The 14,861-nt window shown below is 36.5% G+C and overlaps 1 protein-coding gene across 1 annotated transcript in view; it reads left to right on the top strand.

Annotated features, from left to right (window-relative positions):
* LOC137659709 (uncharacterized) overlaps positions 1–4,344 on the top strand; it is a 14,547-nt gene extending 10,203 nt beyond the window's left edge. The window contains exons 2-3 of the mRNA XM_068394530.1: positions 2,817–2,952; positions 3,824–4,344. Coding sequence (XP_068250631.1) covers positions 2,817–2,952; positions 3,824–4,344 — 657 coding nt within the window. The remainder of the gene's footprint in view (positions 1–2,816; positions 2,953–3,823) is intronic.
* Positions 4,345–14,861: the final 10,517 nt, after the last annotated feature.

The raw sequence follows: 14,861 nt of genomic DNA, 5'->3' as shown, positions 1-14,861 counted from the left end.
ATATTTTATTGTCACCAACCACTTCTGAAACAAAATAGATTATGTTAACTGATGATGCATTTTAAATCTCCAACCTTAAACTATCATAATTGATATAGCAAATAATACTATTTTCTCTAAGAGGGCCGGAGCCACGTAGCCTGTGACAAAAGTTGACCCCAATCACACCGAGCTACGTGGCTCATAATCGAAATCAAAGGAAAACACTGAAATCAACAACTAAACCTTTAAACCTCATTACCATTAAAATTTTGAACAATTTTGGGAAGCTATTTGAAACAATACATTATAAGCCATACATATAATACATATGCCATAGTGTGTACTTATGTGGAGAGAGAGAGAGAGAGAGAGAGAGAGAGAGAGAGAGAGAGAGAGAGAGAGAGAGAGAGAGAGAGGAATTGCTTAATTAAATGCAAACGAGGGATATTTCCGTGATATGAATATTAATATGAATAGTCAGTTCCAATATTATTCAAGAAAATTTCATATAGAAACAGGATAGGAAAATTCAAATAAAAAGTTATGATAAAATCTTTTGATGAATTAGTTTCGATATAAATTAATATTAGATTACATTTCTTAGAAGAATAAAAATGTTCTCTCTCTTCATCGCATTTCTTTGAGTGATATCGGTAATTTCCCTCCTCCTCACATTCGAACCATCCTAACGATGCCTCGGTTGTTTAACGTCAGCCACCTTTCAGAGGAAGAGGGGCATGATCTCCCCAAGTCAGGTCTGGCCAGACGACACCGGTTTTGTTGCTTGGTGTACATATACTGTATGTATGTATATATATATATATATATATATATATATATATATATATATATATATATATATATACTGTATATATATATATATATATATATATATATATATATATATACTGTGTATATATATATATATATATATATACTGTGTATATATATATATATACTGTGTATATATATATGTATATATATATATATACAGTATATATATAAGTATATGCACATATTCAAATAAGCGAGAAATAGCTTTTCATATCAGACAGGAACCATTATGACCGTTGCACGATGACTGTCAGGACATCACTGTTTGCGCTGCTTTCGCACGAGAACAGAGGACTATTTTCCAAGAATGATGATGCCATGTGAATTAATGTAGAGTAAAGCTCTACATGTTCTACTTGCCAGAACAGAGGAGCAATGATATATTGCTATACTGCTAGCAAAGCGAACCTTTGTGGAACAAAGACCATTTGATCTAAGTGATTAATTAGATAATTAAATTACAACCACTCGCGCACTCGGCTACTGTGAGAAGCACAATATTTACTACTTGCCATAACACAGGAGCAATGAGATAATGTTAAATCATTAGCAAAGTGAGTCACAGGGGAGCAAAGAGTCATGGAATGAAGCGATTAATTAGATACTTAAAATAACGTCCAATTACTCGCCCATTTGGTTTACGCGAGTAGCACATTATTCATTGCTTGCCAGAACAGAGGAGCAATGAGATAATGTTAAATCGTGATCAAAGCGAGCTACGGGGAAGCAAAGAATCGTGTAATCTGTGATTAATTAAATAATCAAAATAACACAAATACACATTGGCTGCAGTGGGAGTAACTGAAGGGCTGGCAGGTGGACTGTCAGATTCCTGGGACAACTCAGACAATTGTGGCTGGGCAAGGATTCAAACCTTTAACGAGCAGGAACGAAAGTGTCAGTAGACTATCGTACTTAATATGTAATAGAGATAAGCATTGATTCCGTCTATGTCCATTTTACTCCTGTCTAATTCAGGTTTTATACTTAGAATCAGATTCAACCTATCTCTGCCATTGTAGCTGATTAGTATGTTTGTAACAACTGACTGTTTTTGATAATTCTATCACTAACACTTTATTTTCAAGGTTCAAATCCCTTCTCAGATAGAAAACCTTATAGAAAAATTAATTCCTCCTTGGGCCTCTGATTCCAACGCATAGCAAATTGAATATTAGGAGTGGTTTGTGGTATATTTGAAAAACAATGAAAATCCTGAGCATTAATGATGAAATTATCATATTTATGTATGTATGTGTATCTATATATAATTATATGGATATATATGTATATATATATATATATATATATATATATATATATATTCATATATATATACTGTATATATATGTGATAATATATATATATATATACTGTATATGTATAATTACACTATTCACCTATTCCCTTTGGAGATGTCACAAGACGACTTCAGACTTCCGGTTTCTTAGAATGTTTGAAGGGTTGTCAAGGGATGACAACCGCAGATGTAAGTACGTATTCACAACCAAGTGGTCAGGTGAGATGTTAAAAGGGGGTGCCCATGATTCTATAAAACCAAAGCCACAACACACTTACTTACTTGATTGAACTTTCCAAAGGTTTTCGGGGAGGTTGCCAAAACATTATGCCAAATAAATATCAGTACGAAATTATTTTTTACCTAACTTTCTACTATGGAATTGAAGTGTGGATGTTAAGTGTGCATAAAAGCTTTAAATTGTTGAAAGTAATTGTTTGTGTTGCAGGGTGTAAAATGATCTGATAAGGTGAGAAAATGGGAAATTCTTAGAAATGGTAAAAAAAAGGTAGTTTGTGTGAAAGAATGATCATTTTATTTTAAAGTGATACAGTCTTGTGGAAAGTTTGAAAAACCATAGGTAAGTGAAAATGGTTCGTAAAACGCAATTACTCTGAGGTATGAGGTACCTATCAATATTATAATTATAGGTATTATCATTACCAAAGCTATTACTATAATGAATAATCTGATCTTACAGGTCATCAGTAGTTTCCCATCAGAAATGAGCACCTGCTTTGTGCAAACCTTCCAACTTAACTCTGCTCGCTCCAAGAATATTCAATGCGGAAATTACTGTGCAACGATCGCAAGTTGCCGTCTCTTCTGCATCAAAGGTAGGTTAGCTTAAGCTTAGCTGAACATTCTATTATTATTTTCACATACCGGCTTTCTTATCTTTGCTTGGTGAGGCTCAATCGGTGATGTCCTTGCTTTTAACTAGAGTACTGGGGCTGCTTTATTGCTCCTTATCTTAAGTAAAGAAGCTGGGTTACTGGTTGTTGGCACAGGTCACTGTGTTATTGCTCGATATTCTAAAGACGGAACACATACATGATCAGTCCACCAAAACTAAAACCACAAAGTAATGATTGTCGATGATTCATCAGGTAGACCTATGGGTCCTCCAAAACCACTATCCATAGCCCACAAGCTGTGAACGCGTCCCCCAATGGTTCCACTGAGCTATAGCAAATTATAACAGATGTCTGGCAGTAATAAAAATTCTAAAATGACTTGTCTTTCAGGCAATAGTTTAACAGTAATTTTGGCCAGCAGTTAAATAGCTCACTGACCCTCTATTTAGGTCTTCATCGTTTGTTTTTTAATGTTCTTAATGTTTTATTCTACTTTCTTTATTTTGTTTCTAGAGAATTCATGATGTCTGGAATTATTCTGATATTGTTATACCATTTCTGCTAAATAACATTTACTTTCTCAAAATTAACAGTATGAGCCTGAGCTCTCAAAAGAAAAAAAAAAGAAAAAAAAAGTTCAATTTATGAATACTGACATTCATTGTGAACAAATATTTCGGTGAGGAATATTGAGATAAACGTTAAGAAAAAAAAGTTTTTTTTTTTTTTTTTTTTCAAAGAAAAATTCAGTGTTTACTTTCATCAATCCAGTTCCAATAGCCAAAAACTATTTACAGTAAAAGTTGTCTCCTAAACTAACCAAATATTTTTCACTTCTGTCTCTTTGCAGGAGATGAATGCTCCCTCTTCAAGACCTGGGTGAGTGCACAATACAGTGGCACTGACCAAGACTTCTACGGTTTTACCTCATGCTACACATTATGGTTTTTTTCAAAGAACCTGGCACCGCTGGTAGTACCAACAATGGCAACACCTCATTCTGCGAGTTTAACAGGATATCAGGCTATCAAAGGATACTTCTGTTATGCATACTATTCCTGCAGCGTCACCCAAGGCATGTCTAACCCCTGGTGGAGTGGCGACCTCCAGATGACGTATACGGTCTCCACCTTCATCGTGAAACCAAGAGATGACAGCCGAGGCTTCAGCAACGTTGAGATCCGATTTGGCAATTCCCCCACAATCAACGAGAACCCAATATTTAGCACCTACCCTGGGATGACACCTTCGCCTGGAAGCATCCTTACTTTCAAGCCTCCGACCCCAATGGCAGGAAGGTACCTCTCCTTCCAGTCCCTTTTAACAAAAGTTGCCTTAGGTGTGTGTGAGGTGCAGATCATTGAGGCTTAACAGTTACTCAGATGCTAAATAGAAGGAAATGCTTAAAAGATGTAACGAGATCTATATTTTTGTCAGAGACCAATTACTGGAACCAAACATATATAATAAATTCTGTTGATGTAAAGCTCACGTATTAGAGGCTAAAGAATTGTGATAAAACCTGTGTATCTGTACGAAGGTTCCAGAGGTCAAGCAGCTGGAAAAACTCTATTCATTGTACTAAATTATATGAGAGGGGAATAAATGGCATATTACCTAATGAGATATTCAACTGGAACATAGTTGAGTGTCAGATAGATTTACTTTGTATATTCTATTTATACAAGATAGCCAATAAAAATAAGACCTTTCAATTTATTAGGAAGCTATCAACTATATTTCATTAAAATATTCTAGTGTAAATACAGACATTCGCGCGCACACACACGCAGACATTTTCTATATATATATATATATATATATATATATATATATATAATATATATATATATATATATATATATATATATATATATAGATAGATAGATAGATAGATAGATGGATAGATACATACATACATATACATATATATATACATATACACATATATACACACACACACAATATATATATATATATATATATATATATATGTGTGTGTGTGTGTGTGTGTTAGAACACTTGAAGGTATCTATCAGGGAAAACTTCAATCCTAAAACCATATACAGATTCCGATTGAGAAAGGAGTTAGACAAGGAGACCGAATGTCTCCTATATTATCTACAGTATGCCTAGAAGTTTTTAAGAATTTAGATTGGGAAAATGTAGGAATTAAAATTAATAGGGAATACCTTAACAACTTAAGATTTGCAGATGACATAGTTCTGTTTAGTGAAAGAGGGGGGGGGGGATTGCAGAAGAAGATAAAAGATTTGAACAGAGAAAGCATAAACGTAGGACTGGAAATGAATATGAGTAAAACTAAGAAAATGTTCATTGAAAATGTAGAGGCAACAAATAAGGGTTATGGAAGAACCTCTGGAATTGATAATGAATATACGTACTTAAGATACACCTAAGTGTTTACCAAAGACATGAGACAGAAATTAAAAGGAGAATAAGCATGGGATGAAGAGCTTTTGGTAAAAAAGTGAGGTTATGGAAAGTAAAATGCCCCTTTCTCGAAAAAAAGGACTTAATCAGATGGTCCTCCCTGTTATTAACTTATGCATCGGAAACCTGGAGTCTTACTGAAGCCTTAGAACATAAGCTAGTTACAATTCAAAGAACTATGGAAAGAATAATGATGGGAATAACACTAAGAGATAGAAAAAGAGCAATATGGATGCGGGAGCAAACTAAAGTAGGGGATATTCTAACAGTATGTAAGACAAGGTAATGGACGTAGGCAGAACATCTAATGATATTGACAGATAAAAGATGTACATTAAGAATAACAGACTGAGTCCCTAGAGATTGCAAACAGAGCATGGAAAGGAAGAGAAGACGATGGATAGACGAGCTAAGAAAATTTGCGTGTATACTCTGGCATTGAAAGACCATAAACAGATGTGAGTGGAAAGACATGTCTGAGGCCTTTGTTCTGCAGAAGACGTATTAAACTGTGATAACTACAAAGTAATTAAACTTTTGGAGCCTGTATTCAAGATATTAGAAAGAATAGTAGAAGAAAGTTTACAAGAATTGATATACTTAAGCAGTAGCTTGGGTTTATAAAGGGACAGAACACAGTGGAAGCTACTTATATATTAAAATAAATCCAAGAGACATATCTAGAAGAACACAGGAAATTTTAATGAGGATGATTTATGAGGTCACAAGAACCACTGTCAAGACGAAATATGTGGAGACAAGGCCTTCTCTGAGGAGGTTGGCCTCCGTCAGAAATGAGCTCGGAATCCTTTCTTGTTTCTCGTCATTATAGACACCTTGACATCCGAATTAATGAAAAAAAACATTAATTACAGGAACTGATGTTTGCAGACGATTTAGTCATTACAGCAAACACATGAGAAGGACTGCAAGAAAGATTTTTGCATGGAAAAGATCTCTAGAAAGGAAAGGATTGAAGGTGATCATTGGAAAGACAAGAGCCAATGATTAGTAGTAGAGGAGATGATGTAAACATTTAAGTGGAAATTGCAACAGTGACATAACAGAACAATGAGTTTACTTAGGAACGACAAAAACAGAGGAGGGAGTGCTGAGAAAGCAGTGAGACAGAGTAGCATGGCGGAAATGGAGAGACGCAACTGGAGTTGTTTTAGGTTTTTAAAAATGCCATTAGCGCTCAAAATCAAGAAAGAATCGAGATGAGGATAGTAAGATGGATTGCTGGAATATCGCTACATGAAAAGAGGGAGAGTCAAGGTATTTATAATAATCACTAAGTTTTATATAATTCAACCTATGATTATTTAAATTTGACAAATAATATTTAAATGAGTTCTGATAAATTCTTATCCCAATTGAGAGAGAGAGAGAGAGAGAGAGAGAGAGAGAGAGAGAGAGAGAGAGAGAGAGAGAGAGAGAGAGAGAGAGAATGATTGATAATTAATTGGCATCGTAACATTAATAGTCATTGATGCCGATTGGAACATGTTTAATGAAAAAAAATAATAACTTGAGATAAAAAAAAAATACGAATAACCTAGCAATGAAACATTTAAAACTTAATATATCATTCAGCAACGAGTAAGAATGTCAGTTTCCAATAAGAACTTAGAAATGCCACTGACATCATAAACAACGTCTCCTCCAAGTATCTCGATGAGCAAGTATCTGCTATCCTCATTACCAGGGTTGCTCGAGAGAGAGAGAGAGAGAGAGAGAGAGAGAGAGAGAGAGAGAGAGAGAGAGAGAGAGGGAGAGAGAGAGAGAGATCTTGACCGACCAACTGCGAAACAGGAAGACTCAAAATCTACGAGATTCGCGAACAGTTGTCTTGAATTAACTTAGAAAATGAATAAGAAAGGAAAGTCATTTATCACCACCACTTCTTAAAGTTGGGAAATACAAACCATATCTTTAAAACGAAAATGCAACAAAAGTAGAAAAACTACAAAAATACAACACAACAACCAACAATAACCAGCATTATTGTAAAACCATCATCTTTATTCTCAGCTTATTCATGACAGTATTGGGGCAAATATAATAATAATAATAATAATAATAATAATAATAATCCGCATCATCAATAGAAACCGATTTACTATGACCTTTGGTACGTGAATAAAAGGTTAACTAGTTTTTCTTTTAGCTAAATACCAGAATAATTTGGTATTTTTTGGTATTTGAATTTCAAAAAGTTATGTTGGTCTTGTATCTAATAATATAGAAAGTACATAAAGAATGGCTTGGGGATTTAAGTTGCCTTTTTTTTTTTTTAATTCTCAAAAGTGTATTTTTTCGTCAGTTTTTCCCAGTTACTTGTTTTGGCTGTCAATTCTGGAACCATGGCTTGGAAAATCATTGATCAATTTGTCTGTTCATTATGAATAGTTTACCCATATAATAATGAAAATAACAATAATCAGCATTACTATTGCTACTATCAATAGCATTATTACAATTCATAACATTTTAAAGGTTTAAAGGCCGCTCATGACATTGCCCTATCGAGCAGGACAATGCCCTAGAGACTGACCATATATTCATATGATCAAAGCTCAACCCCCCTCTCCACCAAAGCTAGGACCAAGAAGAGCCAGGGTATGGCTGCTGATGACTCATTAGAATGATTAGATAGACCTATAGGCTTCTCCAAACACCCCCTCCTTATCTCACAAGGAGGGCGAGGTTGCAGCGACCAAAGAAACTAATAGGTTTAAGAGGGACTCGAACCCCAGTCTGGAGATCCCCTGTTAGGGACGTTACCACATCGGCCACCAATTTACTGCAGTAGTAGTAATAGTAGTAGACGATGCGGTAATAGTAATTCAAATCTGGAATTACAACTATAAGTATCAACCGGTTATAGTCAATTTTTTTTAGCGAGGCAGATTTGCACCGACTCGCAGCGGTGCCCTTTTAGCTCGGAAAAGTTTCCTGATCGCTGATTGGTTAGAATTATCTTGTCCAACCAATCAGCAATCAGGAAACTTTTTCGAGCTAAAAGGGCACCGCTGCGGGTCGGTGCAAATCTGCCTCGCTAAAAAAAATGACTATAGTAGTAAGAAGCACCAACTATTCGCCCAATTACCATAATAACGTTTCCCGTAAATCTACTAGAGGAAGGTCAGCTCATATCCAAGACCTGATAGAAAGACTCCTAAATGCCGACCCGAGTCTTTGATGAGGCCAAATAATGACCTCCTAACAAAACGATATAAAGAGATAAGCAGTCATGAGTCACACCAGACGTCCTAACTTTTGGCAGAGTTTCTGATTGATGGATCCAAGGATTTTTCCCAGGGTAGCCACCCATACCGGCATGTGCCACCGTCCCCCGACCCCAAACCCTGAAATTGTTATGAATTTTGAACCATAATTTTTTGCGGGATTCAAAATGACCAAATCTCTAACACTTTTTTTTTTTTTTTTTTTTTTTTTTTTGAGAGAGAGAGGGGTAATTTTAGCTCAGGTTGATTTTCAATAGAAAATAAAATGTTAAAGCATATGATTTTACCTATTGAATCTCAACCTTCGGTTACAAGAAATGAGCTGAACAAATACTGATGACGTCATCAACTGGGTCGACTCCAGCAGATTTTGCGATGGGCAGTAAAACCAGATTGTTTTTTTCTTGCTCGGGCAGAGGCCACGCCCACTTGGATGAATGGATGCCTATCGCTTCTAAACGTTTCATTATCCTATGTTTTATCTAAATGCTTCTCTGTGTAAAAATTAGGAATATTTAATCCATGATATACATTGCTGGATGTATAATTTTCCTAGTGACTTATTTGTTTATATGATAAATTATGTATCAATGATAGCGGCCACGCATTTCCATACAGATAATTTACCTCCATTCATCATTGTCTCTGTTTGGATCATTAAGTATCTACTTCACTCTGAAGGGGCACAAATGGACACATGCCTGGAAAAGTGCTCTAATCCATTGACCTTTTTACTGAATAACAGAATGAGACGAATAAAAGTCTATTGAATACATGCATATCAGATGAGGAAAGGTACCTAGCCTACTTCGGGCTATCATTAGTTCATTTACACGTATGAATATTTCAGCATTGTTTATTGGATAAGATTTCTACTAAGAACCTCCAAATCGAAGGGGAAGTATAAGAAGGATAGAGATGGGATGAAGAGCTTCTGGTAAACAAAATGAGATTAAGAAAGTAAAATGCCACTTTCTCTAAAAAGAAAAGTTTTTACTCAGATGGTCCCGTCAGTATTAGCTTATCTCAGAAACTTGGAGCCTTACTAAAGCCTTAGAAAATGAATGAGTTAAAACTCAAAGAGCTATGGAAATAATCATGATGGGAATAACACTAACAAACAGAAAAATATCAATATGGATACGAGAGCAAACTAAAGTACATGATATTCTAACAGCATGTAAGAAAAAGAAATAAACATAACAGATAATAGATGGAAAAAAAGAATAATAGAATGGGTCCGTAGGGAAAGTAAACGAAGTCGGGGAAGGAAGAGAAGACGATGGATTGACAAGCAAAATAATTTTACGGGTAAAGACTGGCATAGCAAGACCATAAACAGACACGAATGGAAGAACATGTCTGAGGTCTTTGCCCTACAGTGGACTAGCAACGGGTGATAATGATGATGATAATGAAGATGTATATGAGTATTTATATGGATGTATAGGTCTATAAAATCAACATATACGCACATACCCACACACAGATACACACACACACACACACACACATATATATATATATATATATATATATATATAAACATAAGGAATGTCTGCATTTAAAAAACCAGTTCAACATATTTCACATTAGAGTCAACTTCTACCAAAAGTCTAACTTTAATTCATTGAAAAATCAATGACTATGTACTGTAAGTAATTCACGAATAAGAATATAGGCAGGAAAAAAATAAAATCCCACAATATATTTTGTAACTTGAGAACTTGGGTGCCATGCGATCTCTTGAATTGAATACAGTTATAACAGGAAACCGCAAAGGAGGTTATAAACTCGTGTCAGTTTATTAACTTATTCCTTTCTGTGGGTGTGAGTGTGAGTGTGAGTGTGTGTGTGTGTGTGTGTGTGTGTGTGTGTGTGTGTGTGTGTAGACAGGATTATGTTAAAACTACTTGACGGATGTTGGTGAAATTTTCACCACACAGACCTTAGGTCATGGACGAACCCATTAAATTTTGGCGGAGGTCAGATATCTCCGATTGCTCTTGTTATTATCATTATTATGCTACGAAACAACCCTGGTTGGAAAAGCAGGAAGCTATAAGCCCAAGGGCCACAACAGGGAAAAGTAGCTCCTAGTTGGAAAATGCAGGATGCTATACGCCCAAGGGTCCCAACAGGGAAAAATAGTCCCTAATTGGAAAATGCAGGATGCTATAAATCCAAGGTTTCCAACAGGGATAAATAGCTCCTAGTTCGAAAAGCAGGATGCTATAAGAACAAGGACCCCAAGGGGGAAAAATAGCCCCTAATTGGAAAATGCAGGATGCTATAAGAACAAGGGTCCCAACAGGGAAAAATAGCCCCTAATTGGAAAATGCAGGATGCTATAAGAACAAGAGTCCCAACAGGGAAAAATAGCCCCTAATTGGAAAATGAAGGATGCTATAAGAACAAGGGTCCCAACAGGGAAAAATAGCCCCTAATTGGAAAATGCAGGATGCTATAAACCCAAGGTTTCCAAAAGGGAAAAATAGCCCATAGTTGAAAAAGCAGGATGCTATAAGCCCAAGGACCACAACGGGGAAAAATAGCCCCTAGTTCGAAAAGCAGGATGCTATAAGCACAAGGGCCCCAACAGGGAAAAATAGCCCCTAGTTCGAAAAGCAGGATGCTATAAGCACAAGGGCCCCAACAGGGAAAAATAGCCTCTAGTTCGAAAAGCAGGATGCTATAAGCCCAAGGACCCCAACGGGGAAAAATAGCCCCTTGTTCGAAAAGCAGGATGCTGTAAGACCAAGGACCCCAACGGGGAAAAATAGCCCCTAGTTCGAAAAGCAGGATGCTATAAGAACAAGGACCCCAACGGGGAAAAATAGCCCAAGTACGAAAAGCAGGATGCTATAAGAACAAGGACCCCAAAGGGGAAAAATAGCCCCTAGTTCGAAAAGCAGGATGCTATAAGAACAAGGACCCCAACGGGGAAAAATAGCCCAAGTACGAAAAGCAGGATGCTATAAGAACAAGGACCCCAAAGGGGAAAAATAGCCCCTAGTTCGAAAAGCAGGATGCTATAAGAACAAGGACCCCAACGGGGAAAAATAGCCCAAGTACGAAAAGCAGGATGCTATAAGAACAAGGACCCCAAAGGGGAAAAATAGCCCCTAGTTCGAAAAGCAGGATGCTATAAGAACAAGGACCCCAACGGGGAAAAATAGCCCAAGTACGAAAAGCAGGATGCTATAAGAACAAGGACCCCAAATGGGAAAAATAGCCCCTAGTTCGAAAAGCAGGATGCTATAAGCTCAAAGACCCCAACAGGGAAAAATAGCCCCTAGTTGGAAAAGCACGATGCTATAAGCCCAAGGGCCCCAACAGGGAAAAATAGCCCCTAGTTGGAATAGCAGGATGCTATAAGCGCAGGGACCCCAACGGGGAAAAAATAGCCTCTAGATGGAAAAACAGGATGCTATAAGATCAAGGGCTCCAACAGGGAAAAATAGCCCCTAGTTGGAAAATGCAGGATGATATAAACTCAAGGGCTCCAACAGGAAAAAATAGCATAGAGAGGAAAGGAAAGAAGGAAATAAACAAACTACAAGAATTTTAATAAACACTTAAAATAAAATATCTTGAGAACAATAGCAAACATATAGAGACCAATTGCTTATTTGTCTTCATTATTATAGCTTTTCTTTCTGTTTAGTATTGGACAATTGGGTTCAATGGGTTGGCTCTCATCGATTGCATATCTTTGACTTCCTCTTTCGGGAGACACAGTGCAAAGCATTCGTCGACGTTCGGCCACCAAGAGAGGAAGGATCTGTCCAGTCTCTCTCCAGGATGACGAAGGAAAAGCAACGCCACAATCTTGGGGGCAATACTTTGTCCTCCAGGTATTTCTCTTTTTCATTCTTATGAGCTGTTTTTCTGGTCCTATACAGCATGGGAACTCGACTCTTTACGGGACCTCCACAGTCATTTTATTATGTTTGTCCGAAAGCAATCAACATTTCACATCGAGTATTGCTCATTTACTGTTAAATTGTCATTATCGAAGCCCTCATAGTGACAGTCTTCAGTTTCTTCTTGAAAGCCTTAGTATTTAGGAGACGATAGAACTTATCTATGTCTGTTGCTGCTTCGCAGATTTTTCTCTTTTAGTATTCGCTATTTTTCATCTTAGTAGGTAATTATATTAATACATTGTAGTTTCGTATTCTACCCATGCATTTTCAGTTTTTAACAGATTCCGCTTTTTTTCTTTGCGTATTTTTCCCCGCTTTTTCTGTAAAGTCTCCCCATCAAAACAAGACGACCGGTCTTTCACAATTATAGTCTTTTCCATCAGTAGACACATGGTATCATATTCAATTTTACTCACCCTATCAAATACGGTCATAAGACAGTCAACACACATAGGGCCCAACAAGCGTTAGTTATCACGATCGTAGGGAATGCTGATAGCATCATTTATTTTCTTTGTAACTTCTTCATTAAGTACAAAAGGAGAGAAGTTTGATTTATGTGTGAATTTTATTTTCTCCACCACTGCGCGTTTCTGTGGAGGTAGTCTACACGTAATAAGTTCGTGCACTGGAAAGAGTGTATTTCTCTTCTACATTTATATCAGATACGTTATTCATTCCATCACTTAAAAGTAAGTCCAACGTATGCCCAGTTAAAGCAGTTGCACAGTCAACATTATTCGCCAACTGATATGATTCCAATATTTCACTAAATGCTGAAGCATCAAGATTTGATGTGTAATCCATCCAAAGCTTGAAGTCTCCAGAAATAACTAATTATTTTTTCCCATGATAATAATCTCAATGAGTTCACTATATTCTACAAAGATACTAGTACTTGTTCTCGATGTTTATAAACTCTTACAATGGATATTTTTGTTGTTTTCAAGCATAAAGTTTATTTCTATATATTTAAAGCTTGTTACATTAGTTCTTTTTAACATCTTGAAATTTGAGTAACCCTTAAAAAAATGAACAGCCCGACACCCCCACCAGACCTGCCCACTCTAGGAATATGAAAGAAGGCGTGTGTGTGGGGGGGGGGGGGGGGGGGGGGAAGGGGAGGTCATTTCAGCGATGTCAGCCTTGTCAAAGTTATTTAACTATATTTCAGATAATGCTAATACAGTATGTTCAAATATTTCTCCTTTATCAGTTCTCGAATCTAAATAGTTTTATTGCCAACAGACTGTATATTTACATAGCCACGGTTTATGACATCTTTAGTATCCATGGTCAGTAATTTATGCTGCTCTCATCAATTCCAAGTCATAAGCTTTGCAATTTCTTAAGTTCATTATGTGGTCATTTGGTTTGTTTAACTTAGTGCAGTTTATACATTTTACTTGTTGCGAATTACATTCTTTGGTGGAATATTTTTCTGAACATTTCCCGCAGACTTAGTCACCAGTGTTAGACTTGCAATCTCTTTCAAAATGTCCATACCTCTGACAGTGGTAGCTGGTGATCACATGGTACCTATCACGTATGTTATAAGTACCCCATCGCAACATAACTTTGTCACCATTATTATCAATAGCCTTCGAACTCCAGGATCGCATTTCAACAAGTAAATGTAGTCCCACCTGCAGCACTTTTCTAGAGTATCAGACTTCTCTTCTCTTCTATGTTTAATGTATGGTCAAGGCAGCGATTTATTTGAACCAAAGCATTTACTACTTCATCTTCATTATTGTATACACTGCATATCATCATTTTTGGTTTTAGTCTTCAAGTTTTCCTCGTCTGAATCTTGTTTGCTGCTTCCTCTCTGATCTTTTCGTCAGCGAAGTTTACAACATTTCCATTTGAAGTTGACCACGTATTAAGAATTAGAATGTCTTCAAGTGCATGTTCGACCTCATTTTCTGTCAATAATTTTAGTTGTTGCATTTGTTGATTTAATTACCAATGGATTCTATTCCTTAACTTTGTCAGCTTATGTTATTTTCTCTGGTTTTGGAACCATAAGTGTTTGAAGTGTTAACTTCACTGATTCCATACTCATTGCTAGATTATAAACTTTTTCAGTGAGATCAGTGGTCTGGGTGGAATTTGTTGCGTGTGTGCCAAGTTCCACAATTTGGTTTTCTAATTCATCAGTTTTCTCATCACGTTCATTCAAATCAATGTCTTTCATTTTCACTAGTTCCTCAAACTTTAATATATTTATCTTGGATATTGTGGCTTCATC

Source organism: Palaemon carinicauda, chromosome 20 (genome assembly GCF_036898095.1).
Source record: "Palaemon carinicauda isolate YSFRI2023 chromosome 20, ASM3689809v2, whole genome shotgun sequence".
NCBI classification, from domain to species: Eukaryota; Metazoa; Arthropoda; class Malacostraca; order Decapoda; family Palaemonidae; genus Palaemon; species Palaemon carinicauda.
This window is presented reverse-complemented; position numbering and strand designations above follow the sequence as displayed.